Raw genomic sequence first — 26442 nt, forward strand, 5'->3', positions numbered from 1 at the left:
TAGGGGATATGGCTGAATTGAATCCCTTCTCTCGTGGTGCCTTCTCTCCCAGTCATCTATCTCGATCTTTGCTTCATCTCTCTTCTCCCCCTCCTCCTCCTCCAAGTACAGGAAACTTTCATTTAAACGGAGGTTAAATATCCGGAATGCTCTATCCACCGGCAAAATTCAGGAGTCGGTTCAGATAACTTTTTTTACTTTTAGTTGCTTTTTTTCTCCATTTGGGGCTCTGCAAGCGTCTGGCTGAAGCTGTTGCTTAGCTACAGAGACACTTGCAAGCTGTGCTGACTGTTTTGAAGCTGTTGCTAAGCAACAGTGTTTGTTGCTCCAGACGGAGCTCTGAGCTCCGTATGTTTTAACATTAGCGCTCATTTCTCCGGCAGTGTTGATCGACCGGCACCAGCTCGGTCCCGTCAGTGCCGGATACCAGAAAGTTTCCTGTATGTTAAATATAAGGTTATTCCAAATGGTACTCCCACTTATTTTTCTACTGGTGGATGTTGCAGAGTAAATTAAGCCGCCTTGCCCGGGACCAGGAGCATTACCGGAATCTTTATAGACACTTTCAGACACAGCAGAATGAATTAGAAGACAATATACCAAAGTTTCAACTTACTGGAGTGTAGCAGCCTGGTGCTAATGGAGGAAATTTGTGTACAAAGACCTCTGATATTCATTTGCATTCAAGTGTCTGCGTTCTTGCTCAGGCCAACATCCCCAGCATCGAAGCTTTGACCATGCTAGATCAGCTCCGATGGGTGGGTCACATTGTCCGCATGCCCGATACGAGACTCCCAAAACAAGCGCTCTACTCGGAGCTCCGGCATGGCAAGAGAGCCCCAGGTGGGCAGAGGAAACGCTTCAAGGACACCCTCAAAGCCTACTTGCAAAAGTGCAACATCCCCACCAACACCTGGGAATCCCTGGCCCAAGACCGTACAAAGTGGAGGAGAAGCATTCGGGAAGGCGCCGAACACCTTGAGTCTCTTCGCCGGGAGCAAGCGGAAGCCAAGCGCAAGGAGCGCACGTCAACCCAAGCACCCCACCCACCCGCCCCTTCAACCACGGTCTGCCCCACCTGTGACAGAGACTGTAGGTCCCGCATTGGACTCATCAGTCACCTGAGAACTCATTTTTAGTGTGGAAGCAAGTCATCCTCAGTTCCGAGAGACTGCCTAAGAAGAAGAGATGCCAGAAAAAACAGAAGAATTTTGTGTGTAGTGTTGTTGAGGAGCAAAACCAGAGCAAAGGATTTAGCACCTTTTTCCTCTGTGTTACATTTACTTTTTTGGGTGCTGTTTGGTAGAGGAAAGGTAGCCCTATTTAATCTTAGTTTAGAGGGGTTAGGGTCTTGGAGAAAAACTAGGAATAAGCCCTTTTAATATTATATGGAAAGAGCATCTACCCTGGCCCCTTAGTCTCCTACTTCCTACTGGTTTTTCAGTGCAGGTATTGTTGGTATGTTAGGACTGTCTAGCATTTAGATGTGCAAGTGGAGTTTTGATGGGAGGGGGCGGGGGAGTAGCTGCTGATTTGCCTGTCACCTGTGGATTTTAAACTGCCAAGATCTGCTAGTATAACAACAGAAAACGCTGGAAAAACTCAGCAGGCCAGGCAACATCCGTGGAGAGAGAAACAGAGTTAACATTTCAGGTCAAAACCCTTCTTCAGATCTGCTAGTGCCTGATAATGGCACATTGCTGGCATTATTGTGGCAATCTCCACCTGCCATACCTGTAGAATGCCCTCAAATATGCAAGTAGTTGTATTAAAAGTCTTAGTTATCTGCACGAACAAAATAGAATGTGCTCACTTAATTGACCTGTACTCGATTGGCATGCAATATTTTATCCCAAACACACTTAGCAGCAGTTATATCCCATATTAAAATTTCAGCTGTGTTTGCAGTGTAAGATGTTAAATGCTACAACTATGTGCATTAATATTGAAGTCACACCTTTTTTATCAGATGCAGTGTTGTGTATATTGTAATGTCAATATTTGCTCAGAACACAAAAGAGTGTGTGTGTGTGTATATGTATATATGTATATATATATGTGTATGTATATATGCATATATGTATTATGTATATATATATATATATGTAGTCTCCCACATGTGTGTATATATATATTATATATATAGAGGCGTATAGATTTTTCTGGGTCTACATCCAGGTACATGGAGCACATCGAAAACTGGGCAGGTTAAGGCGCACATGTTTAAAGGAACCCACACGATTTTCTGATATTCCAAGTGCCATGGGGTACTAGGTACAGACCCAGGAAAATCTTTATATTTTGGTAGCTATTTGGAGCTTACCACAGGAGATCTTGGGCAGCTGGAGAAGCACGAATTGCTGAGGTCAAAAAGTGTAGCTCTCCGCTGCCCGAGTCTGGAGATCTCCATTGTTTGCACTTGATCGTGGGCTCTTTATGCTGTTGTGCAAGTGGACTTGGACTGACGGAATTTTAAGATTTTGATGGATGAGAAGCACAAATAATGAGAACTATAAAATGATGGACATGATTTCATAGATGGAGACTGTTATCAAAAGGGAAAGAAGGGCCAGAGGGATGGGGGGCTGTAAACATAGGGGGCCGACATTCCAGCATAAGTGCCTGATGTGACCTCCGGCGCTGACCCCACCAAAGTTCGCAGGTTCAGGGGGTAGACCCTTAATGCAAATAGCCCAGGCAGGTGCCAGTGACCTAGGGATACAACTCCTGCATCTACCTGCCCCAAGAGGCTGCAAACTGTGGCAACAAAAAAGAAATAAGTTCCCTTTTGGAACTTTTTCTAGGGAGCTGAAATTTAACTTGTGTTCCTCTTCTTCCTTCGGGGTGCCAGGCCACAACCCAAGCCTGGACTCTCAGAACATAAGAAGTAAGAGCTGGAGTAGGCCATTTGGCCCTTCAAGCCTGCTCCGCCATTCAACAAGATCATGGCTGATCTTCTACCTCAACTCCACCTTCCCGCACTATCCCCATATCCCTTAATTCCCTTAGTTCCCAAAAATCTATCGATCTCTGTCTTGAATATACTCAACAACTGAGCATCCACAGCCCTCTGGGGTAGAGAATTCCAAAGATTCGAAACCCTTTAAGTGAAGAAATTTCTCCTCATCTCAGTCCTAAATGGCCTACTCCGTATCCTGAGACTGTGACCTGGTGTTCTAGATTCCCCAGCCAGGGGAAACATTTTCCCAGCATAAACCCTGTCAAACCCTTTTAAGAATTTTATAAGTTTCAATTAGATCACCTCTCATTCTTCTAAACGCTAAGGAATATAGGCCTAGTCTACTCAATCTCTCCTAGGGCAATCCCCTCATCCCAGGAACCAGTCTAGTGAACCTTCATTGCATTCCCTCTAAGGGAAGTATGTCTTTCCTTAGCTAAGGAGACCAGAACTGTACACAGTACTCCAGGTGTGGCCTCACCAATGCCCTGTATAATTATAGTAAGACTTTTTTGCTCTTATACTCTAATCCTTTTGTAACAAAAGCTAACATACCATTTGCTTTCCTAATTACTTGCTGTACCTGCATGTTAACTTTCTGTGAGTCATGTACAAGGACACCCAGGTCCCTCTGAGGGCAAACATTTCCCAGGCTCTCACCATTCAAAAAATATTCTGCTTTTTTGTTTTTCCTACCAAAGTGGATAGCTTCACACTTCCCCACATTCTATTCCATTTGCCATGTTCTTGCCCACTCAGTCAACCTGTCTATATCTCTCTGTAGCTTCTTTGCGTCCTCCTCACAGCTTACTTTCCCACCTAACTTTGTATCATCAGCAAACTTGGATACGTTACACTCAGTCCCTTCATATAAGTCATTAATATAGATTGTAAATAGCTGAGGCCCAAGCACTGATCCTTACAGTATCCTGCTAGTTACAGCCTGCCAACCTGAAAAAGTCCCATTTATTCCGACTCTCTATTTTCTGTCCATTAACCAATCCTCAATCCATACCAATATATTACCCCCAATACCATGAGTCCTAATTTTGTGTAATAACCTCTTGTGTGGCACCTTATCGAATGCTTTTTGAAAATCTAAATACACCACATCCACTGGTTCCCCCTATCCATCCTACTAGTTACATCTTCAAAAAACTCGAACAGATTTGCCAAACACGATTTCCCTCTCATAAAACCATGTTGACTCTGCCTAATCATATTATGATTTTCTAAGTGCCCTGTTGCAACGTCCCTAATAATAGACACTAGCATTTTGCCTACTACTGATGTCCATGTGGGCTCCATGTCCGCCACTGGATGCGCCATACTGCCAGTGCTCTGGCCGGCTGGGGATGCGGAAGCTCTTGCCCTGGGAGTCCTGTCTCTGGCTGCACCCTGTCCTACATTGTTGTCCTTAATTGGGGTGCATGGAGGCTGTGCCCCTTACAAGGCTACTCTGGGAAGGGCGAGACCTGGCATGCCTGGATCTTGATCTAATTAGTGCGCCTTCCCCCACTTGCCAGAGTTACAGCAGTTGTGCATCCAATGGTCTGCAACTTTTTGGTTCTGCACTGGGTCTTCCAGTCCTGGCCTTGCCTCTTCCTCTCGGCGTTGGCATTGGCTGCCAAAGCCCTTGCCCAACGCCGAGCTGATGTTCCCTCCCACCCGCCGGCCCTGAGATCAAGCCTGCCGGTTTTGAGGGTGATTATTTAAATGAGGCCCGTGAGTTAAAATGGCTCAGGCCTCACTCCGAGATCCCTGTGGGAGTTTCTCGCCCTCCTCTCCGCACCCCCACCTGTCCCGAGCGCGCACTACCGTTAAAACCGAGGCCTGATATCAGCCATTCAAGCAGCAAACTCCCAACACATTGGCATTTCTTTTTGATCCAGCTGCCACCTACTTCCTAGCTCAGCGCTGCTACCAATTGAAAGTATTTTGCAATCTAGTTTCTGCCCACTTAATTCAAATCAACGTGCAAGTGCAGGTTGATGCTGGAATATTCCATGGTAACTGTGTGGAGCTGTGAATAGCTCAAGCTTTTACTTCAGTTGATTTGAAACAAAGATACCAGTGTTTGCCTTTCAGTTAGATGGTGTTGTGTAACTATCACTCCATATGGTGTTTGTTCCCGTCAGATAATGAGTGGTGAAACCCCGCTGCCAATGTTGAAGTGACATTTTGCTTTGAACTATCGATGACACCAGTACAGCGAGAGCCTCAATCTTTAAACCAAGAAGCTGACTTACTGCTACAGAAGCGATAATTACAATTACTTAGATGATGCGGTGCCGCAGATTGTTCTTAATACTGAAACATGTGGGGGTTTCCAAGCAAATCTTACTTCAGCCACATAAGTAACTGAAGATTGCTTGTCACAGTTTTGGAAGTTGACCATAATTGTATAAGGGCACTGATAGAGGCAGGAAGAGGTTAACTGCCAGTCTTTGGGGAGTTGAAAAGAAGTATATATATTTTTTAAAAAGTGCCCTCTTTACTATGGTGTAAAAGGTAAAATATCAGCATGTTCATCAAGAAAGACATTACACTTGTTCTAAACGTGTGGAAAATCACTTATAAATGTACAGGAAACTTTCTTTTATCCGGCACGGACGGGACCGACGTGGTGCCGGTTCATCAAAAATTCCGGATAACCGAACGCTATAGTAAAAGATACGGAGCTGAGAGCTCCGTATAAAGCAACAAACCCTGTTGCTTAGCAACAGGTTCAAAACAATGGCCACAAGTTGCAAGTGTCTCTGTAGCTTAGCAACAGCTGCAGCCACACCCTTGCATAGCAACACATGGAGCAAGGCAAGTAATAAAAGTTACCTGAACCTACTCCTGAATTTTGCCGGTTAACCGACATTTTCGGTTATTTAGGGGCCGGTTAATCGAAAGTTTCCTGTAGAAAGATAAATGCAGATTGTAAACCATTGCACAAGAATCTTATCAGGGTGTAGCTGAAGGCTTCTACAGAACCAAATAACAATGGAACAATTATGGCCCAGTTCACTGTTTATAAATACTGTTCCAGTTTAAACGTTTTTCGCCAGTTTGAAAAAAAAATCAGTACTAATAAATTGCCCCAATTAACCTAAACCCTTTTAAAACTGTTACAGCAATTTCTGTTTCGTAAATATTTCAACATGAAATCTCTTTGATGTAAAACAGTACAAAACTTCACCGAGAAACCAAGGTACCAATTTTTTTTTTCCAAAATATATACTTTATTCGTAAAAATTTGTTGAGATACATGACCATACAATTCACATCACGTACAATACAAATTAACGTGGTACATGGCACTCAATTTAGAGACACGTTACAATACATTTTCATCACACATTTTATAAGTCATACAGCCCGAGGGGGGTCAAGATACATTCCAACCCTTGTCAAAATACATTACACTACAATCCATCAATCATATGGCATAATATAGATGAATGCAGTACATGGTACTCTATTTACATCAACAGATTACCAGTGCATTTACAATTAACACACTTGTACATCATACGGCCCGAGGGGGGGGCGGTTTCTACTGGTTTCAGCCCCTCGGTGTACAGTGGCGGGAGGGCCTTAAACTGTGGCCCTTCCCCATCGTGCCTTTGCGGCAGCGGCACCAACCTATAGTGCGTCCCTCAGCATGTACTCCTGGACCTTGGAATGTTCCAGTCTGCAACACTCGATCGTGGACAACTCCTTGCTCTGGAAGACCAGCACGTTTTGGGCAGACCAAAGGGCGTCTTTCACTGAGTTGATGATCTTCCAGCAGCAGTTGATGTTTGTCTCCGGTGTGCGTCCCTGGGAACAGTCCGTAGAGCACAGAGTCCTGTGTTACCGAGAAGCTCGGGATGAACCTCGACAAAGACCGCTGCATCTCTTTCCAGACCTTCTTTGCAAAGGCACATTCCAGAAGGAGATGGATAAAGGTACCAATATTATCTCAGAATACCTGTAATGTAAGTGAGTTGGGGTCCTGCGTCGGTTTAATTTCCCTCTTCCCTGCCATGCAGTGCATTTTATGGTCACAGTGTGTACCTAAATCATAATTGAGGAGTTCTCCCCAGTGTCCTGGTCAATAGTTATTCTTCATCCAATATCACTAAAACAGATTACCTGGTCATGGTCTCCTTGCTGTTTGTGGGACTTTGTTGTACGCAAATTGGCTGCCGAGTTTCCTGCATTACGACACTTCAAAAGTACTTCATTGGCTGTAAAGCGCTTTGGGACATCCTGACGCTGGAAAGGGTGCTACATGAATGCAAGTATTTACTTCCTTTACAACTTGCACATGTAAAATGATGCAGTTCATGTTGTAACTTGGTATATGTGTTCAGTTTGTCAGACTCTTTATTTTACCCCCTCTGAAACCTGCCACTTAGTTGAGTGTGCATATGGAACAGTTAATCTGCTATGATTTTTTAAAATTTATTTGTTCACGGAATGTGGGCGTCGCTGGCATTGCCCATCCCTAATTTCCCTTGAGAAGGTGGTGTTGTACCGCTGCAGTCCATGTGGTGAAGGTACTCCCACAGTGCTGACTTTGTCGTGGCGGTTTGGTACAACTGAGTGGCTTGCTAGGCCATTTCAGAGGGCAATTAAGAGTCAACCACATTGCTGTGGGTCTGGAGTCACATATAGGCCAGACCGGGTAAGGACAGCAGATTTCCCTCCCTAAAGGACATTAGTGAACCGGTTGGGTTTTTCCGACAATCGGTAGTTTCATGGCCACCATTACTGATGCTAGCTTTTTAATTCCAGATTTATTTAATTAACTGAATTTAAATTACCCAGCTGCCGTGGTGGGATTTGAACTCGCGTCTCTGGATCATTAGTCCAGGCCTCTGAATTACCAGTCCAGTAACATAACCACTATGCTACCGTTCCCCTCGTCATGCAAATTATACTGTATGAATTACAGGGAAAGATATAAATCAGGTTACTGTACACTAAAATTGTCAACTAGCTACATAATTTTCATGGTGTGAGTGAAAAGAAGCATACTGTATTCAATTACTGGAAATAAAGTAAAAAATTGTATATTTACACAACTGTAGTAGTCCCAGAGTGAGACTGTAATGCCAGTCCTGTTACTTTAGTAATTTACATTCTCAAAGAGCTTTGAATAATTTAGCTTTGTTTCATTTTACGGCGAATGCATGTTCATATTCAGACTAATATTGCAGTAATCTTTTCTCCAGTCAGGATATGCCGTAACGTAACGTATATACAGGAAACTCTTTTTTTTTATCCGGCAGCGACGGGACCGGCGTGGTGCTGGTTGGTGGAAAAAGCCCAGATTACAGAGAGGTATACTTACCAAGGTACGAGAGCCCCGTACACAGCCACAGGTGCAGGAGTCCCAGTTACACAGCCACAGGTGCAGGAACCCCAGTTACACGGCCACAGATCCAGGAACCCCGGTTACACGGCCACTAATATATAGTAAAACTTACCTGAACCTACTCCTGAATTTTGCCGGTTAAGAGAGATTTCCGGATATTTAGGTGCCGGTTAAAAGAGAGTTTCCTGTACACCATAGTGAACCCAACAGGGTTTGTGTTCACTGACTGCCAGTTGAGACTGTTCCTAGGATTTGACTTACACTATGCATATTCAAATTGTTTTATACCCTGAGCGGGCAACTTGCGTAATGAACAACACATACTCGGTCTAAGAGATGAAATGTTAATTGTGAACAAACTGGAGGACAAATCACTACTAAAGAGAGGCAATATTTCAGTGAGGAAAGTATTTTCAATTGGAACTCCTCTTCAGCCGTGGCTCAGTGGGTAGCACACTTGCCTCTGAGTCAGAAGGTTGTGGGTTCAAATCCCACTCCAAGGACGTGAGCACATAAAGCTAGGTTGGCACTCCAGTGCAGTGCTGAGGGAATGCTGTACCATCGGAGGTGCTGTCTTTCGGATGAGACGTTAAACCAAGGCCTTGTCTGCTCTCTCAGGTGGACGTAAAAGATCCCATGGCACTATTTCGAAGAAGAGCAGGGGAGTTATCCCCGGTGTCCTGGCCAATATTTATCCCTCAACCAACATAACAATAAAACAGATTATCTGGTCATTAGCACGTTGCTGTTTGTGGGACCTTGCTGTGCGGAAATTGGCTGCCACATTTCCCACATTACAACAGTGACAGTACTTCATTGGCTGTAAAGCGCTTTGAGACATCCGGTGGTCATGAAAGGCGCTATAGAAATGCAAGTTTTTCTTTCTTTCCAGAAAGAGATTTTCTCTGTGTTGCTGCTGGAAAAAATAACCTGCTGGAGATCCGTCATGTCGGGGGTCTTGGCTGATACAGAACCGCAAGTTAACTTTCTGGTGGCATCTGTCTTTGGCCTGCTCTCGCTATGGTGTCTGGATTAATTCTCAAGATGTGGGCGTTGCTGGCAAAGCCAGCCTATATTGCCCATCCCTAGTTGACCTGAGAAGGTGGTGGCAGCTCTTGAACTGAGTAGCTTGCTAGGCCACTTCACCACATTGGTATGGTATTGGAGTCACATATAAGCCAGACCGGGTAAGGACAGCTGGCTTTCTTCCCTGAAGAATATGTATGAACCAGTTGGGTTTTTACAACAATCTAACCACTTCATAGCCGCTTTAACTGATACCAGCTTTTTAAAACTGAATTCAAAATTTTCAAAAAGTCATGGAGGAATTTGAACTCGCGTTCTCTGGATTATTAGTCCAGGCCTCTGGATTACTAGTGCGGTAACATAACCGCTACACTACTGTACCCATATTAGAATCTGCCCTAGTCCTCGAAGTCAGTCAGTGTTCGAACCAGCTGTGGTCAATACTGAACCGAGAAATATACCCCGACCCTGTTTAGTTGAATGATGGTCGGTCGAAGACCAGCACACTGCGATCTGCATGGGTTGCTTGCTGTGAATGACTTGACCAGTTTCCAGCTTTTCAACAGCAAGACTAAGAATCTATTCTCTTAGGTGAGATATTTTTAGCAAATTTGTAGTCTTTCTGAGGGGACATGAAAAATTACTTTTAGATTAAAAGTATTTTGCCCCTCAGTTGTATTATTCCCTATTAGGATCCATTCTTCTTTCTTAAAAGCAAACCCAATTTGGTACAGAATTTGGTTTTAGCAGGTATTCCTAAAGAAGAAAGAAAGACTTTCATTTATATAGTGCCTTTCATGACTACCGGACGTCTCAAAGCGCTTTACAGCCAATTAAGTACTTTTGAAGTGGAGTCACTGTTGTAATGTGGGAAATGCGCACAGCAAGCTTCCGCCAACAGCAATGTGCTAATGACCAGATAATCTGTTTTTGTTATGTTGGTTGAGGGATAAATGTTGGCCAGGTCACCAGGGATAACTCTCTTGCTCCTCTTCGAAATAGTGCCGTGGGATCTTTTACGTCCACCTGAGAGAGCAGATGGGGCCTCATCAAAAAGACAGCACCTCCGACAGTGCAGCACTCCCTCAGTACTGCACTGGAGTGTCAGCCTAGTTTTATGTCCCTGGAGCGGGACTTGAACCCACAACCTTCTGACTCGGAGGCAAGTGTGCTACCCACTGAGCCACAGCTGACGTAGCTTTAGTTACAAATATGAGGTGTATAGAGTACAAACTAAATATGTTCCTACAAGGTGATGAGGGGAAGCATCAAAGTATAGAGTTATTTGGATAAATAGATTGAAACGAAACTGGAGCTAAAAAAGAGTGGCATATGATAGAGCTCAGTGATATAGTGAAGATAATCATGAAGGATATAGAAATCGGTGTAGGGAGGTGAAAAGGGAAATAGAAAGGCTCAAATAGATTGAGAAAAGACTAGCAGGCGCTATAACAGAAAATAGCAGTGACTTTTTATAAGCATATAAAAATTGAAGGAATAGTTAGAGTAGGACCACCGAGGAATGAAGGAGGCAGTCTAATTGAGCTGGTGAATGTTGTGTAATGCCTACAAGTGTAAGCAAGTGTCTTTTCCATTCTGGGGGAGGAGAACTGGGATCTGATACTGACTGGCAATTAGAGCTCTGACAGACTTTCTTTTGTTTGGGGAGGAAGAAGAGTTCTGTATTATTTTCATTGCATTGACACCACTTACAAATTGGGCACTTCCGCAAGATTTACGTCATTGTGCCATGTTTTCACTTAATACCCACTTTTGCACTTTTTTTCTCTTAGATGGGAGGGACGTAGATTAAATAGACACAAGCTGGAAGAGAAATGCAATTTTATTTATTAATAACTGATTATGCCTATCATGGTCAAAATAAAGGAAGCAATAATATACATGGAAGAACGAATGAGAGGAAGTGTTAGTGTGTCAAACACCTTTCCTGAAAGTATATCCTGAAAGTGAAAGTATATCGCCGATCCTTCATCGTCGCTGGGTTAAAATCCTGGAACTCCTTCCCTAACAGCACTGTGGGAGTATTTTCACCACACAGACTGCAGCGGTTTAAGAAGGCGGCTCACCACCACCTTCTCTCGAGGGCAATTAGGGATGGGCAACAAATGCTGGCCTTGCCAGCGACGCCCACATCCCAGGAACAAATGATTTTTTTAAAATTGCTTCGCTGCCGAACTATTTTGATTGAAGAATTTCCCTGGGGAGAGGGTAATAAGGTAGTGAGGGTTTTACAGTTTGTCAAAAAGGTCCCTGCATAACTTCATGATGGGAGGGTCGAACTCAAGGTCCTTAATAACATTTTATTCCTCGGAGTCTTTCTGTATCAACTGAACCACAGTGCAGTTCCTGGCTGCAAATAACAGTGTTAGTTGGTTTCTTACCCATGGGCATACCTTTCAAATGTCTTGTTTTCATTAGACAGTGGGACTGAGACAAGTAACAGTGAAGTGCAGATCGGCAATTCCACAGAAAACCACCCTTTCAACACCGGGCAGGTTGGGTGGAAAGCCCACATGACTTCAGATCATCTCGGGGAAGATGGAACAGACTTGAGAATGCACTTCTGGAAAACTTCCTAGAATGTGCACTTAAAAAGCACTCACTTCCCCACACACCATCCAATAAGTGGAAAGCCATTTTACATCCACCTTACCATATTTTAAAAGCAGCCAAAAAAAGTCTGAAGTACTTGTTCAATTGAACTCTTGAAAATGTACGCTAACATTTTGGGTTTCGTTCTGAAGATGTCGCATGATTGTGAAGATTTTATCTCCTCTGGCAATAAAGAATACATTATAGTGGATTTGTACATTCTGATCTGGTTGAGGAGCCAAAAACATTATTTAGGAAAGGTGTTTGACACACTTAACACTTCCTCTCATTAGTTCTTCCATGTATATTATTGCTTCCTTTATTTTGACCATGATAGGCATAATCAGTTATTAATAAATAAAATTGCATTTCTCTTCCAGCTTGTGTCTATTTAATCTACGTCCCTCCCATTCAAAGGAAAAAAAGTGCAAAAGTGGGTATTAAGTGAAAACATTCTGACTTGAATCCACATGTACAAGTTATACCTTTTTGGGGTCCCCTGTTGGGTAAATTATTTAAACGACGAATCTTTTCATGCAGTAAGTAGCATACAAACTAGAATCTAATCCCTGGTCTCAACTGGGATGCTACATTTGACCTAAATACCCAGGTTCAGGGAAGGGAATATCAATCAAAGTTTCTGCTCCTGACCACTGGAAGTGCATGTGGGGGACATCAGATGAGGACACTATCAGTGTACCATACCCTATCCTTCCACAGTCAAATAGCTTGCTGAACATTTGGTATCACGGCTTGATACCAAATAATGATCACTTAGTTCAGGTAGCAGAGGAGAAGGGGAGGGGTGCAGTATCTGGAACTGTACCTCAATGTTCAACTTTCTATGTTTCTATAGGTGTCAAGGGGTATGGGGAGAGAGTGGGAATATGGTGTTGAGTTAGAGGATCAGCCATGATCGTATTGAATGGCGGAGCAGGCTCGAAGGGCCGAATGGCCTACTCCTGCTCCTATTTTTCTGTGTTTCCATGTTTCTCAGCAAGGAGTCTACTCATTTAAGAGAAAAGGGACAGAACTAGTGACAGTTTTTTTAAAAAAAGGGAAAAAACGTTAAGTGAGCTGTGAGTTAATTCAACGTTGTGTAATTGTAAAGAATTGTACATCAGTTAACTGCTGTAAAAATGTCATCAATGTTTTAAAACAGGAACAATATTGATGAACTGGAGTTTGTAGTTAACATGGTATTATTGCGGTGAGGATATTTCTACCAGTCAGTACATGAGTACAACATTTACTGCAGATGTTGTAAATGCGAGATAACTGCTTGATTCAACAGTGGCTTGGTTGACTGTCTTTTTATATGATCTTGGCAATGCTCAGCGAAGTGCTTGAACTACTTGAGGTTGAATCTCAAGCCGAGCCATGAATACTTCATGTGACTAATATATCACTAATGTATATTTTACTCAAACACTAACCATTAACAAGTTTATGAAAATACAGCAAACTCTTTCATTTGTGAGCTAATTTGCAGAGGAGCTCTCTGTGCACGAAGCCCTCTTGAGGTTTCAACGTGGTTTAGCCTAGATTTCCGACAACTACTTGAGAGTATTCTGTAACCATTCCAGTACTCGGAAAAAGGGAGTCAAGGGCTCTCTCTTGCTTTGATTCCTGTTCCAGCCAAGGACTGAGCACAAACCAAGTGACCATGTTCGAAGTGTTCCAAGTACAGTTGTCAGCTTCAGCCCCACCATTCACAGCCGTGCCTTCAGCCACCATGGCGGCATCCTAAACCCCTCCATCTCCATGACAACTTGTATTTATAAAGCACCTTTAACGTAGTAAAATGTCCCCAAGGTGCTGCACAGGAGCGTTATCAAACAAAATTTGACACCAAACCACATAAGGAGATACTAGGGTAGATGGAGGTAGGTTTTAAGGAGCGTCTTAAAGGAGGAAAGAAAGCTGGAGAGGCAGAGAAGTTTAGGAAGGGAATTCCAGAGCCCAGGGCCTTGACAGCTGAAGGCACAGTTGCCAATGGTGGAGCGATTAAAATCAGAGATGCTCAAAAGGCCAGAACTGGAGTAGCGCAGAGATCTTGGAGGTTTGTACGGCTGGAGGAGATTACTCCACTTCCCTCTTCAAGACCCTCCTTAAAACTCACCTCTTCGACCAAGCGTTTTGTCACCCCTCCTAATATCTCCTCCTTTGGCTCACTATACCTTTTTTTTTACACTTGGGATATTTTTCTACATTAAAGGCACTATAAAAATGCACGTTATTGTTGGCCATGGATTGTTTTAGCACTGGGTGTGGATTTTGTTCCTTTTCACTTACTATTCAATTTATTTTTATTAACTACCCTTATTTTTGCTCATGTTTTCAGCAACAGTTCGAGGCTCATCAGGAAGAAGGGATGGTGATCTCGCACATGGCTGTGGCTGGCGTTGGAGTCTGGATTGCCTTCAGTTCTGGATCTGCTCTGCGCTTGTTTCACACGGAGACACTTGAACATCTTCAAGATATCAACATCGCCACTCCTATCCACAACATGATAGCAGGTAAGCGATTAACCTGTAAAAGTATGCCAGTTCTGCGCTAGATTAAAAGTCAGCAATACTTCAGTATTTTAGTTTATTAAATATTACTGCGAATTTAGGTGTCCCATACCATGTGTCGCCCTTCGGGCTGTTCCACAACACTTCTCCTGTGTTCTCAGCTAAGCTACAGTTTCTGTAAGCAGATCAAGTCTCGTGTACAAAAATCTGCACTTACCTTCTTTTACTGAATATGGGTTAGCATAGCCCAGGTTTAACAACTAACCCTGACTCATGGTAAACCCCTTACTGGAGAATGAATTGGATGTCCACCATGTTCTCCCGTCACCTTGGAAGAAGAACACTAACACACTGGCAGACTATAACATCCAAACTAATCAACTTGTTCAAAGATTTATTTACAGATAAAAGAATATTACAAAGCAAAAAGGCAACACAAGATACTAATGAAGTGCAATAGCCAAACTTGCATGATTTAACCGTTCAAAACGAAAATAAAGACTAAGGGGTCGATTTTCATTAAGCTGTCGGGAAGGAGGCGGGACTACAACTTTTGGGTTTTAGTCCCGCCTACATCGACGTCCAGCCAATCCATGCGATTTTCCCTTGATTGTCCTTGTTGAGCCCGCCCAGCGGGCTCAGCAGGCCAATTAAGGGCCACCCGGCAACAGGTGACGTCACAGACTGAAATTTCATCTGTCAAGAGGTCTTGACAGATGAAATATCAGTGTTTCACAGCTGTTTGAAGCTGTCAAACACTGACAGCCTGACTTCTAACCTGAGTCCTTCTCCACAGACTCAGTTAGAAATCTCACCGGCAATGAAAGTTGAAGGCTGTCGCTTTTGACAGCTCGCAGCCATTTTGCTTTCAGTGCCGGCTGAGTGATGGACTCCCGAAACCTAGAGGAAGAAAGGCTGTTAAGGTAAGTACAGGTAATTTAAACTTCTTTAGACACACCAAACACACTTACCTTTGCACTCATGCACCCATCACTCACCTGAACACCGACATCGCGACCCCTCCAAGTCCTTCAACCCGACGGTCCGCCTCCTCTAACCTGGCGTGGTTTGGAGCTGTCGGGAATCCCACACGACAACCTTCAAAATAGGGATTAGGCTAAAAACTGCCTGTTAACTACCTGTTAACAGGCAGTTAATTGGCACTAATCCCTTCCCGCCTCGGGTCAGCGGGTCCCAGTGCGGGGCGGGTACCCGCCTCCTGTGAAACTTACGTGGAGGCGGGTTTTGGGCGGGATGGTGTCGGGACCCCCGAATTCGGGATGTTCCTCCCCCACACGCCTGAAACCCCGCCTGACGGCTCCAGGAAAATCGACCCCCTAAGGCTGGGGCTTTTCTGCTGGTATGCTCACCAGCCTGTGATTTTCCTGTCCATTAAAATGAATGAGAGGAAAATCGCAGGCTGGTGATTTCACAAACAGAAAGTGTTAGCTGGAGTCTGACAATTTTGCAGCTGTATTGAGCAAATTTTTGGTATTGGTGTTTCTGGTGGTTTTTGTGAGATGATTGCTCACAGACTCCCTATTCTGCATTACTTGCAAAGGCTAGGCTAATAGAGACTGAAGCCCTGGAGATCAAAAAAATCTCAGTGCAAAATCAAAATGTTAACTCTTTTTATAACTTGGTAGACAAAGTGGTAAAGCTTGAATTGCTGACTTCCTTTGTTTATTCATTCTGGGGTTATGAGCATCGCTGGTAAGGCCAGCGTTTACTTCCCATCCCTAGTTGCCCTTAAGAAGGTGGTGGTAGTGGGCCACCTTCTTGAACTGTTGCAGTCCATGGTGTGAAGGTACTCCCACAGCGCTGTTAGGGAGGGAGTTCCAGGATTTTGACCAAGCTATGATGAAGGACCGGTGATATATGCCCCAAGTGGGGATGGTGTGTGACTTGGAGGGGAACATAGAGGTGGTGATGCTCCCATACACACTACTACTACTACTTGCATTTATATAGCACCTTTAACGTAGTATGCTGCCCTTGTCCTTCTAGGTGGTAGAGGTTGTGGGTTTGGGAGGTTGTAGGGTTGGAGGTGGTTACAGATTTGGAGAGGGGCGAGGCCATGGAGGGAATTTGAAATTACTGATGAGGATTTTAAAAATCGAGGCGTTGCTGGACCAGGAGCCAATATAGTTCAGCGAACACAGGGCTGATAGGTGAATGGGACTTGGTGCAAGTTAGGATATGGATCTCGGGTAAGAAGTTTAGGGGAGACCTAAAAACACAAGAGGCATCATGACGGACTGCGTTTTTTACAAAATGCATTTCCCTGGGCTGCATTGTCACCTGCTCCAGACCACTTTGAAAATGGTTCAGTTCCTTCCATATGTTGATTCAAACCCCTTAGTAACCACACTCACCTTAGTTGTTGCACCAGTGTGTGTTGCAATACAGTGGCTGGCCTAAGTTCTGTGGTGCTACCAATCTCAGCCTATGAAGAAAGACTGAATGGCGGCCAGGCATCTCCCCTGAAGGGAGAGAAAATTAAAGGAATATTTGCCCTCTGGCTGCTACTCGCACCTAGTTGTAGCCAAGCTGAGTGAGGCATGAACAGAAACCTAGGTGCAAGTTGCCTATCTGTGACTTCATCCATAGTTACTGGACTGGGGAATGGTGGGGGGAGGGAAATAGAGGAAAATTGCAGTCAAATAAAAAGAGAAAAGGGTGCCATCATAGAAACATAGAAGATAGGAGCAGGAGTAGGCCATTCGGCCCCTCGAGCCTGCTCCGCCATTCAATGAGATCATGGCTGATCATCCAAACTCAGTATCCCGTACCTGCCTTCTCCCCATATCCCTTGATACCTTTAGCTCTAAGAAATATATCTAACTCCTTCTTGAATATATTTAAAGACTTGGCCTCAACCGCCTTCTGTGGTAGAGAATTCCACAGGTTCACCACTCTCTGGGTGAAGAAATTCTTCCTCATCTCTGTCCTAAATGGCTTACCCCTTATCCTTAGACTATGACCCCTGGTTCTGGTACTCCCGACCATTGGGAACATTCTACCTGCATCTAGTCTGTCCAGACCTGTCAGAATTTTATAAGTTTTGATGAGATCCCCTCTCATTCTTCTAAACTCCAGCGAGTACAAGTAAACTATGAGGGAGCAGCAAATAGTTAATGAACTTATGTGATCCTTCCAATCCTTTTATATATACAGGATATTCACCAGCCTATTGTATATTATGTATATTAACGCCCACTCACACAATTACAGTTTTCTTTGCTACTGTATTGTGATTTCAGACCTTGAACTTTCATTTCCTTAGCAACTGTAGAGCTTCTTACTGAATTCGACCTTTCTTCACCTGCTTTAGTCAGTCATTGTTTTAATTTTGGGTGCTTTTTTGGCTTCTTTCTCCTGTTTCTCTGTAACTAGATGAAGCCAGGCTGTATAATTAATTTATAAAACCATAGTTTTAATACACTTAATATTTTTTCAATTAATTCAGTGGATTTTGATAGTTTCAATAGGATTACTATATGGAATTAGTGTGTTGCCAATCTCGCTATGAATTTGCTTTTATTGAACTCTGTAGTTCAATATAATTCATTTGTTTTTTATTAATTCAATTTTCATTAAAATGCAACAAAGTTTTATCATTTGAAACCATAAAAAAATGAAGTCTGTTTCAGTGTTGTTCTTCCTCCATCCCACGTTTTCCAAAATATTCTCAAGGTATGAGGGCATTTTGATGGCATACTACTTATAATTTGACTGCTGAACCTGCTCTCATGCCACGGACAGTATTACTGTATAATCAGCCTGTAGGAGAAGGGGAAGAGTGTGGCAGCATTGACTGGCCTTCCGGTCTTTTGTTCCACTCTGAGGGATTAGCTGAAATTGAGAACTTGTAATGCAGGGAATCTGCGGTTTCTTTCAATACAGCATGCCGTGCCGCGTTAGTACACCAGTGCAATGAGTCACCGAGTTGCCTCAATTTTAAGGGTTTCTGATTATTCCAATGATATTTCTGCTCTTCATTTTACTCTAGATGGTACGATTTTTTTTAACAAGTCACTCTGAACAAAGTATGGAATTCATTCATTTTGTAATAAAAAAAATCTAAATGTAGGATGTAAGGTAGCAAATTTAACAGTATATCAAATTTAATAATTGGGATCTAGACATACAAACCTTTGTAGTATCTGCTATTATTTTTAGGATAAACTAAAGGAGCATACAGCATTTATAACTGGTAGTTATGATGAGCAGTATCCTTGATTTATTTAAGACTTAGGGGCTAAATTCGCTTGATTTGCGCCTCCTGTTAGGGCGCTAACAGGGCACAAATCAACTAGTGCCTGGGTGCGACGCTGCTAACGCCTCCGGCAAAATTCAGCGGAAGGTTAGTGCGGCGCTGTGCCACCGGCGATGACCATCGCCGTGCGCAGCGCCCCGGCTGTAATATTGGGTGGCGCTCCCCGACATAGCGCCAGACGCTATGTCCACTGGGGTCAGGGGGGCCTACCTGTGGCCGGGGCGGCGCTAGTTAAAGGGGAGGTGGCAGGTGGCCATTTTTGTTGCTGGCCGCCTGCCAGCACCTGCCCCCGTTGCTGTCCACGGCCCCCGAGAAGTCCCCCCGCGGGGTGCCAGCTGCTCTCAGTGAGCCCGGCACGCCACTTGAGTGCCGGGCTCGTTGGCCGGCACTCCCAATCCCTGGTGGCCCAGCTGGGTGCCGGGATGCGCTGCGCCAGGCCCCTCCCCTTTAATAAGGGAGGAAGTCCTGCAGTACCACGGTGCGACATGCAAAGGGGGCGCTACCCAATTTTTACACCTAAGAGTTCTAACGCCCTACATTATTTTCAGATGTTTGGCATGTCCTCAGTGTAAAGCAATTCTATTGAGAAGTATTTGCTTTTTGAAGACTGTAGTAGTATTTTCATAGCTTAAAAAAGCACAACTGTACAGTTATTTTTAGCTTCTTAAAGGCACAGGGAGTTTTCAGAGCAGATTCTGTCCTTCACAATTTGCTTTTTTTTTTAAACTACTCTACTGCATCAAGCATTCCTAGGTCAGATATACCATAATTAGGTATAGATGTTTAAAGCTCCCTTTCCCCTCTAACCTAACTATGTCTCATCCCAGCCTGGGAAGAACACATTTTGCTACACCACAAATTCACAAGATAAATACTATTTGGAATGCCATTTAGCCTACCTTAGGTCATCCGTCCAGGGAAAAAAACCATTTACAGCATCAGACTGTCGCTTAAATTATTCCGAGCAACTTTTCCACTACCTTATTCCAAGTGTTAATTCACTGAGACCAAATCCAAATAGGCTTTTTACCAGTTTGAGCCTGTGCTCATTTGACCTGTTTCCACGGCATACCTTGAAGTAGTGATCTGGCTTTACCTTTTCTCTTTGTTGATATCCTGTGTAACATCGTAAGGTCCGCTCTCGCTTACCTTGTTTCTAAACTAAAGAGCCTAAGTTTCTCCAGTTTTTTTCCCCGTGTTCCAGTCCTCTGACCCTAGGGATCAGCCTCTTGCTTCTTCTGTCTGTTACCTCTGGGGCTTGAATGTTTACCTCTAGTGACCAAAGCTGGATAAAGTACTCGAGGTGTGGTCTGATCGGAGAGTGTGGTTTTAGCATAACGTCCTCTGCACTACAACGTTTCCTACATTACAACAGTGACTACACTTCAGAAAGTGCTTCATTGGCTGTAAAATACTTTGGGACATCCGGTGGTCATGAAAGGTGCTATATAAATGCAAGTCTTTTTTTTTCTGACTTCTAATTTACTGATTTAGCAATATAAGGCAGCATTCTTTTACTGTATTGATTGTTGCTCCACAGTGACTGGAGATGAAAATTGTTGAGTCCACTAAATCCCCTTGATATCTTTCAACTTCATTCTTAATTCAACACCATTCATACGAGTGTGCATGTTGCCTATTGTTTTCCCTCAGTGTTTTGCACTTAACCATGTTAAATTTAATCTGCTGTTGTTCTGCCCATTTACAGATTTTATCTAGTTCCTTTTGTAGGTCCTCAGCTGTCTCTTCAGAATTGACTGCCCTACCTCCACTTAGTTTAACATTACCTGTGATTGAATTTCTGAGTCCAAATGTTTGATGTAAATTATGTAATGTTTTCATTCCCCACCATCCTGTGACCTCGGAGTGAGATTGTCAGTTACTGTTGAATTAGAGGCAGTTTACAGCTAGACTGACTCTGCCTCAGCACATTTTACAAAGGAGTCTTCCAGCGAGGCAGACGGAGGAGAATTTGAACACTGGCTCCAGAGGTCTGTCTAACCAGCTAGTCCCGTATTTATATATTTCAAAAGAAAATCCACGAGATACTAGTTGGTGTTTCCTTTTGAAATGCTTTACTTGGTGCGTGAAGTTGTTCCATATAATACTATCCATAAACGGGAGTAGAGCCCTACCTAAGGCAATTAGGACTGTGTTGATTCCTGCCTTTTTAAAAACTGGCTAAATAGCTGGTTAGGAATGAGATTGAGGTTTACAAGGATAAAGTTGATTGGATGAATACTGTGCAGAACATGGTGATTCTGCGCAGTAGGGATCATGAAATTATTTTGCTAAGGAAGATAGCTGATCAAGGAATCAGCAATGTAAGATGGCAACAGCACCTCCCAAACCCGTGATCTCCACCGCCTAGAAGGACAAGGACAGCAGGCGCATGAGAACACTACCACCTGCAAGTTCCCCACCATCCTGACTTGGAAATATATCGCCGTTCCGTCATCGTCGCTGGGTCAAAATCCTGGAACTCCCTCCCTAACAGCACTGTGGGATTACCTTCACCACACGGACTGCAGCAGGTCAAGGAGGTGGCTCACCACCACCTTCTCGAGGGTAATTAAGGATGGGCAATAAATGCTGGCCTCATCAGCGACGTCCACATCCCGTGAATGAATAAAATGAAAGGTATTATGAAGTCTTGCCTGATTCATCTTTGTGGGGAATAGAGGACAGATAAACTTTGCAACAACCTTTCTTCAAAAATTAGAGTGGGCAGAGTGAATGATAGAGAAGACTACACTTTCTGTGGAAAAGGTTTGCGTTGAATGGCCTATTCTTCTTTCGTGGATTCCCATGTACTAGTACAAGGGAAGCGATATACAGCAGATATCCGATCTGGAAATCCGTTCATCTGGCCTAGAAATTGTGCAGAAATGCATGAAGATCAGTTGTGTTCATCTCCCGGGTGACACTTCAGATTGTGCAACACTGCCTAACCTGCAATAAGTTTTTGGGACAGACGTGAAACCTAGTTTAGTTGCCATATCAGACAGTTTTTAATGAGATTATATAGTATGTCTCAGTGGAACCATATTTTATTTCAGCTATGAATTCTCCGAAAGTTACTATACAGTTTTTTTTCCATCAGATTGTGGAGTAACAAAATGTTGATACTTCGGTTGCAGATGTTTCCTGCCTTGCAAATGTCCTTCGATTTGTGAAATATGTGCCGTTTCCTGTTGTGTTAAGCTAATTTAATCATCTAGCACTACATCAGCGTCCTTGTTTAACTACTGGTACTGTATGTCTGGTCTTCATCTTTGTTGCATGGTTTGCTTTTGAAGATAGAATCTTGAATGTGTAAACGGGGTGAGTTATAAGGAAGGATATTTAAAGCTCAAACTCCGCAGCCTATAAAAGACAGTTGCCGGCCGATCTCAAAGTATACTTAAAAAAAAAAAAAATTATGTAAGCAATATTATTTCAATGTAAACCATGAAAGTAGGTCAGGAACTCGGGGCGGGGGGTGGGGTGATGCGGGGTTGGGGTGGGTGAAGATGGCCAGCAGCTCGGGTGGGGGAGAGGAGAAGGTCAGGAACTCTGAAGGGAGGGAGTCAGCGGAGGAGGAGAAGGTCAGGAACTCCGGGGTTAGAGCACGGAGAGAACCGTGGGAATAGGGGAAGAACATAATCCAGGTCTAAAGGGCGGGAGAGGGGGTGATGAGGACGAGAACATCATCCAGATGGGAAGACTGATCACATTCTCATCCCTCTGTTAGATGTGGATCATGTTCTTTCAACTGGATGAATTAGTGAATCCCTTCACACACACTGAGCAGGTGAACAGCCTCTCCCCAGTATGAACTTGCTGGTGTGTCAGAAGGTTGGATACACACACGCGCCCCACACACACCCCTGCTGACGCACACCCCGCACAAGGTCCCTTCATTCTGAATTAAATAATTTTTTATCACTTCCAGAAGGAAAAAGTAACAAAACTCCAAAGAAGTAACTAACCCACTAATTAGAATATAAAGTCTTTTATTTTACCAGCCAAGGGCAACTATAATTATAATTGCGGAATGTTAGATAACAGAGGATCTTTACAAAGCTAACTACAGTTCCACTTTCTGTAAGCTGTGTGACAAGACTGGATCAAATTACACATTGACTGCTCTACAGCAGGCAGGATCAAATTACACAGTCCAGACAAACTATTGGGTGTGTTTTGTCCTCCAAGAGTACCGATTAGAAATCTGGTCCTACGCACTGGTGTTGCAAATAAATGCTGCTGTTTTTCACACAGCATTGACCCTTGCTGCAACCTCCTCCAATAACTTCTGCACCAGGTTTTGGGAAGGGCATCAGTCCAATAAAACCTGTTCCTCCTCCTCCTCCTCTCCTCGCTCTTTCTAGTAGCACTTCCAGTGCCTGGTCATTAAACTATGGCTTCCTCTGGGAGGGTTCATTGTTCAGGAATATAGCTGCAAAAACAGCTGTTCTGAGCTCCACTGTTATTTTTGTGGGATTGAATGGTTGCTTATTGCAATTAACAAGTGCTAGCCCAGTATTGATTCTGCTGCTTCATTGGATGGCCTGTTGTGTAGCAATACATGTTTTAGTGCGGCTTCTTAAAAGGCAAAATTCTGGGTTAATGAGAGTGCTTTGTAATGCTCAAATAGCTTATGCAGCCTTCAGTTAAACTTTAATTAATACACCAGCAGTTATTTCTCTTTCCTGATTAGCATTGTTCACATCTTTCAGTTACTTGCTCGAGAATTAATCATTTGCCACTTATCCCCATTGAATAGCTTTGTGCACTTAGTTAAAAGAGGCCATTCTTTTGAAACTCCTTGCATTGTCACTCATTATTTGGCCTTCTCCCATTTCCTTACTATCTGCAATCTTGGATATTTTGCTTAGTCTTCCCTGGTCAAGTTTTGAATATGCCAGCAGATCTCCTGTGGAACTGCTCATGCTAAATCAAAGATTGTGCTGCTCTCTGACCACTTAGTGACTTCTTATGCAAAATATTAAGTAAACCGAGTATTAGGAAAAAACTCCCAACAATTCATTCACCCATAGCTGCTGTCCAACTATGCTTCATTCATTGTATTTATATGATCTTAGTTCTTTATTAGATGTTTATCTGCATATTTTTCTCACTTTTGATTCATGCATTCCCCACCTGTTCAGTCATGATTTGTTGCTATTTTATGAATACAGAATTTGAGCCAATCAACTGAAAACATGATACAGATATTTGCAAAAGTTGGCCATCAAACTGGGAGACCACAAGATCCAATGGACAATGGGAATTAGCAAGCAACCAAGGGTACCAACATTTTGACCTCAATGGTATAGCAGTACTCCAAGGACAGACAAGTCAAAGAAATAACCTGCATTTATGTAGCACCTTTCACAACCTCAAGACGTTCCAAAGCACTTTACAGTCAATTAAGTACTTTTCGAAGTGTAGTTACTGCTGTAATATAGGAAACAGTGATAACAGCAAAGATACAAATAATAAACTAAAATGTAGTTTTAGTCACCAAGAATAGATGAAATACAAATAACAAAAGTTGTACAATGAGTTCTTTTACACAAGACTTTTGTCTTGTGAAAATTCTGGCAATTAGGATGGTGAATAATAGAAGTGCACTTAATGGTGTTCCCCTGTAATTTTTTATTGGCTTTAACATATTTACATGTTTGTTTTTGTCTGGTCTTCCAGGACAGCAGCGGGTTACTGTGACCAGTCTCCTAGTGTGTCATGGTTTACTGTTGGTTGGAACCAACCTGGGTATCATTGTAGCTCTGCCAGTTCCTCGGCTGCAGGGAATACCTAAAGTTACAGGTGAGACTATTTAGGGTTACATACCTTTTTTTTAATAATCGAAAATATTATATGTCATGTGTAGATTGAAAGGGCATGCATGAAAATGAGTCATTTGGAGTAAAACAATTATTGAAATGAGGAACTTTTGTGTAGCAAATTATATCACATTTGAAAAAAATTAACTCCCCAAAGTCAGATTTGGGACGCCCAGAACTATATTTCCCTATATAAAGTTCAAGAAAAATGTTTTACTAAGTTGTTGTTGGTTTATAATAACGTAATGTTTTAAAAATTATTGAACTTCACACACACACAAAACTACTTCCTTCTGCGAATGAAATTCTTGTTGCTTTGTCTTATCTTTGGCTGGGTTCCTGGCACACAACTGTTCTCCTTCAATAAAGAACAGAGTTCTGTGAATAATCAAGAGTGGAGTAAAACTATCTGCCTGTAACAGATAAGAGAGCATCAAGCTTACATCTGCCTTCAGTGCTATCAGTAATAGCTGAACATCAATGTCTTTCTTGTATCAGAACAGGGAAACATGATGATATTTTCCATGGCTAATTAAGCCTGTTAATAAAAAGCACAGACACAGAGGGGGAGAAATTCAGTATCGCCCTGTTTGGGATGCAATGATCGGCCAGGGGCAAAGTTTAGCGCCTGGCGCTAATTATCACCTCCGACTGCAAACTTGGCTTCTATCGCCCCTGGAGGTGATTTCTGCGCTAAATCAGGCGCTACACACCTCTCTCAAGGCGCTAACGCCGAGGAGCGAGGCGCTACCTCAGAGCGCTGGCTAAGCTCATGTTAGCAATGGAACACAGACACACTGGTGCCGGCCAGTTCTTAAAGGGGAGGGTCGATCTTGCTCTCCATCCACACCCTGCTCATTGCAACCTTGAATCTCGGCCTGGAGAGACCTGTACATCAATTCTGCTGGAAAAAACAATGGAGAGGCCCAGGGAAAGAGCTGAGAATGCAGTCCCCATAGTCTCTTCGAAATCGATGCAAGGAAGGTCAAATCAAAATGAATGTGCAAAGTGCTGCTCAGTCACCCAAAACTCCTTCACACAGCGTTGAATCTCTCCAGGTGTATCACTCATGAATGCGTGGTGCAGAACTGTCGCTGACAAAAAAAGGCAGGAAGCGGTCGCCTTTAAATAGCGCTCCCCCAGTCCCTTCCCGACTGCAAAACGTTCCCCTCTACCTGTCGTTGCTAGCGGCAGGCGAAAAGGCAGGGGGTGCCACTCAATAGCCGGTCCGGAGCGCTACCGGGGCATTGCACACTCGACTGACGTCATGATCTGCGGGCGCAGGAGATCGTGGCGGTAGTGTTTAACGCCGCCGCAAAATGTCTGGTCAATTTCGCGAGCTGCACAAACATCGCCGCGCCCGGGCGCTAGTTGCTTTGCGCCCTCTTGGGGCGCTAACGGGAGGCGCAAAGCAACCGAATTTTTCCCCCAGATGGTTTTGAAATCCCTATTTTAACAAAAGTGGGGGAATGCCTATTTCCTCTAATGACCCATTAATGAAATGGTGAGAGCAGGTTGATGGCTAACAGCTTGTAAGTGAAACAGTTAGAAATGAAGGGATGGCAGTACAGATATAAGTGTGGAGCCCAATTCTTCTTGTATCCAGAGGCACACAGCATTTGCACTGTGTCAAAAAAGTCAGTCTCTCTAGCAGAGGGTCTCTGTGTTCAAGAAGCAATTGGTCACACTCTGCAGCATCAGAGAGGATGAAAGGGCTCTCGACCGTGATCGCCAGAATTTGGCCACACAGACAGCAGTGCTATATAGTTCAGGACATAAACAGTAGAGAGAGAGAGAGAAGTGGATGTCCATCTGCAGGGATAGCAGAGGAAGATAGGACTACCAGATGTAGGAAACCCCTGCGTTAC

The 26442-nt window shown here is 43.5% G+C and overlaps 1 protein-coding gene across 4 annotated transcripts in view; it reads left to right on the top strand.

Annotated features, from left to right (window-relative positions):
- The window catches only part of arhgef10 (Rho guanine nucleotide exchange factor (GEF) 10), a 361849-nt gene that overhangs the window by 318878 nt on the left and 16529 nt on the right, over positions 1–26442 (top strand). For all 4 annotated transcript variants that reach the window (XM_085996438.1, XM_085996437.1, XM_085996439.1 and 1 more), the window contains 2 exons: positions 14296–14470; positions 24435–24557. In XM_085996438.1, coding sequence (XP_085852564.1) covers positions 14296–14470; positions 24435–24557 — 298 coding nt within the window. The remainder of the gene's footprint in view (positions 1–14295; positions 14471–24434; positions 24558–26442) is intronic.

This window comes from Somniosus microcephalus, chromosome 9 (assembly GCF_052327205.1).
Source record: "Somniosus microcephalus isolate GS21.2 chromosome 9, FLI_Smic_1.0, whole genome shotgun sequence".
NCBI lineage: Eukaryota > Metazoa > Chordata > Chondrichthyes > Squaliformes > Somniosidae > Somniosus > Somniosus microcephalus.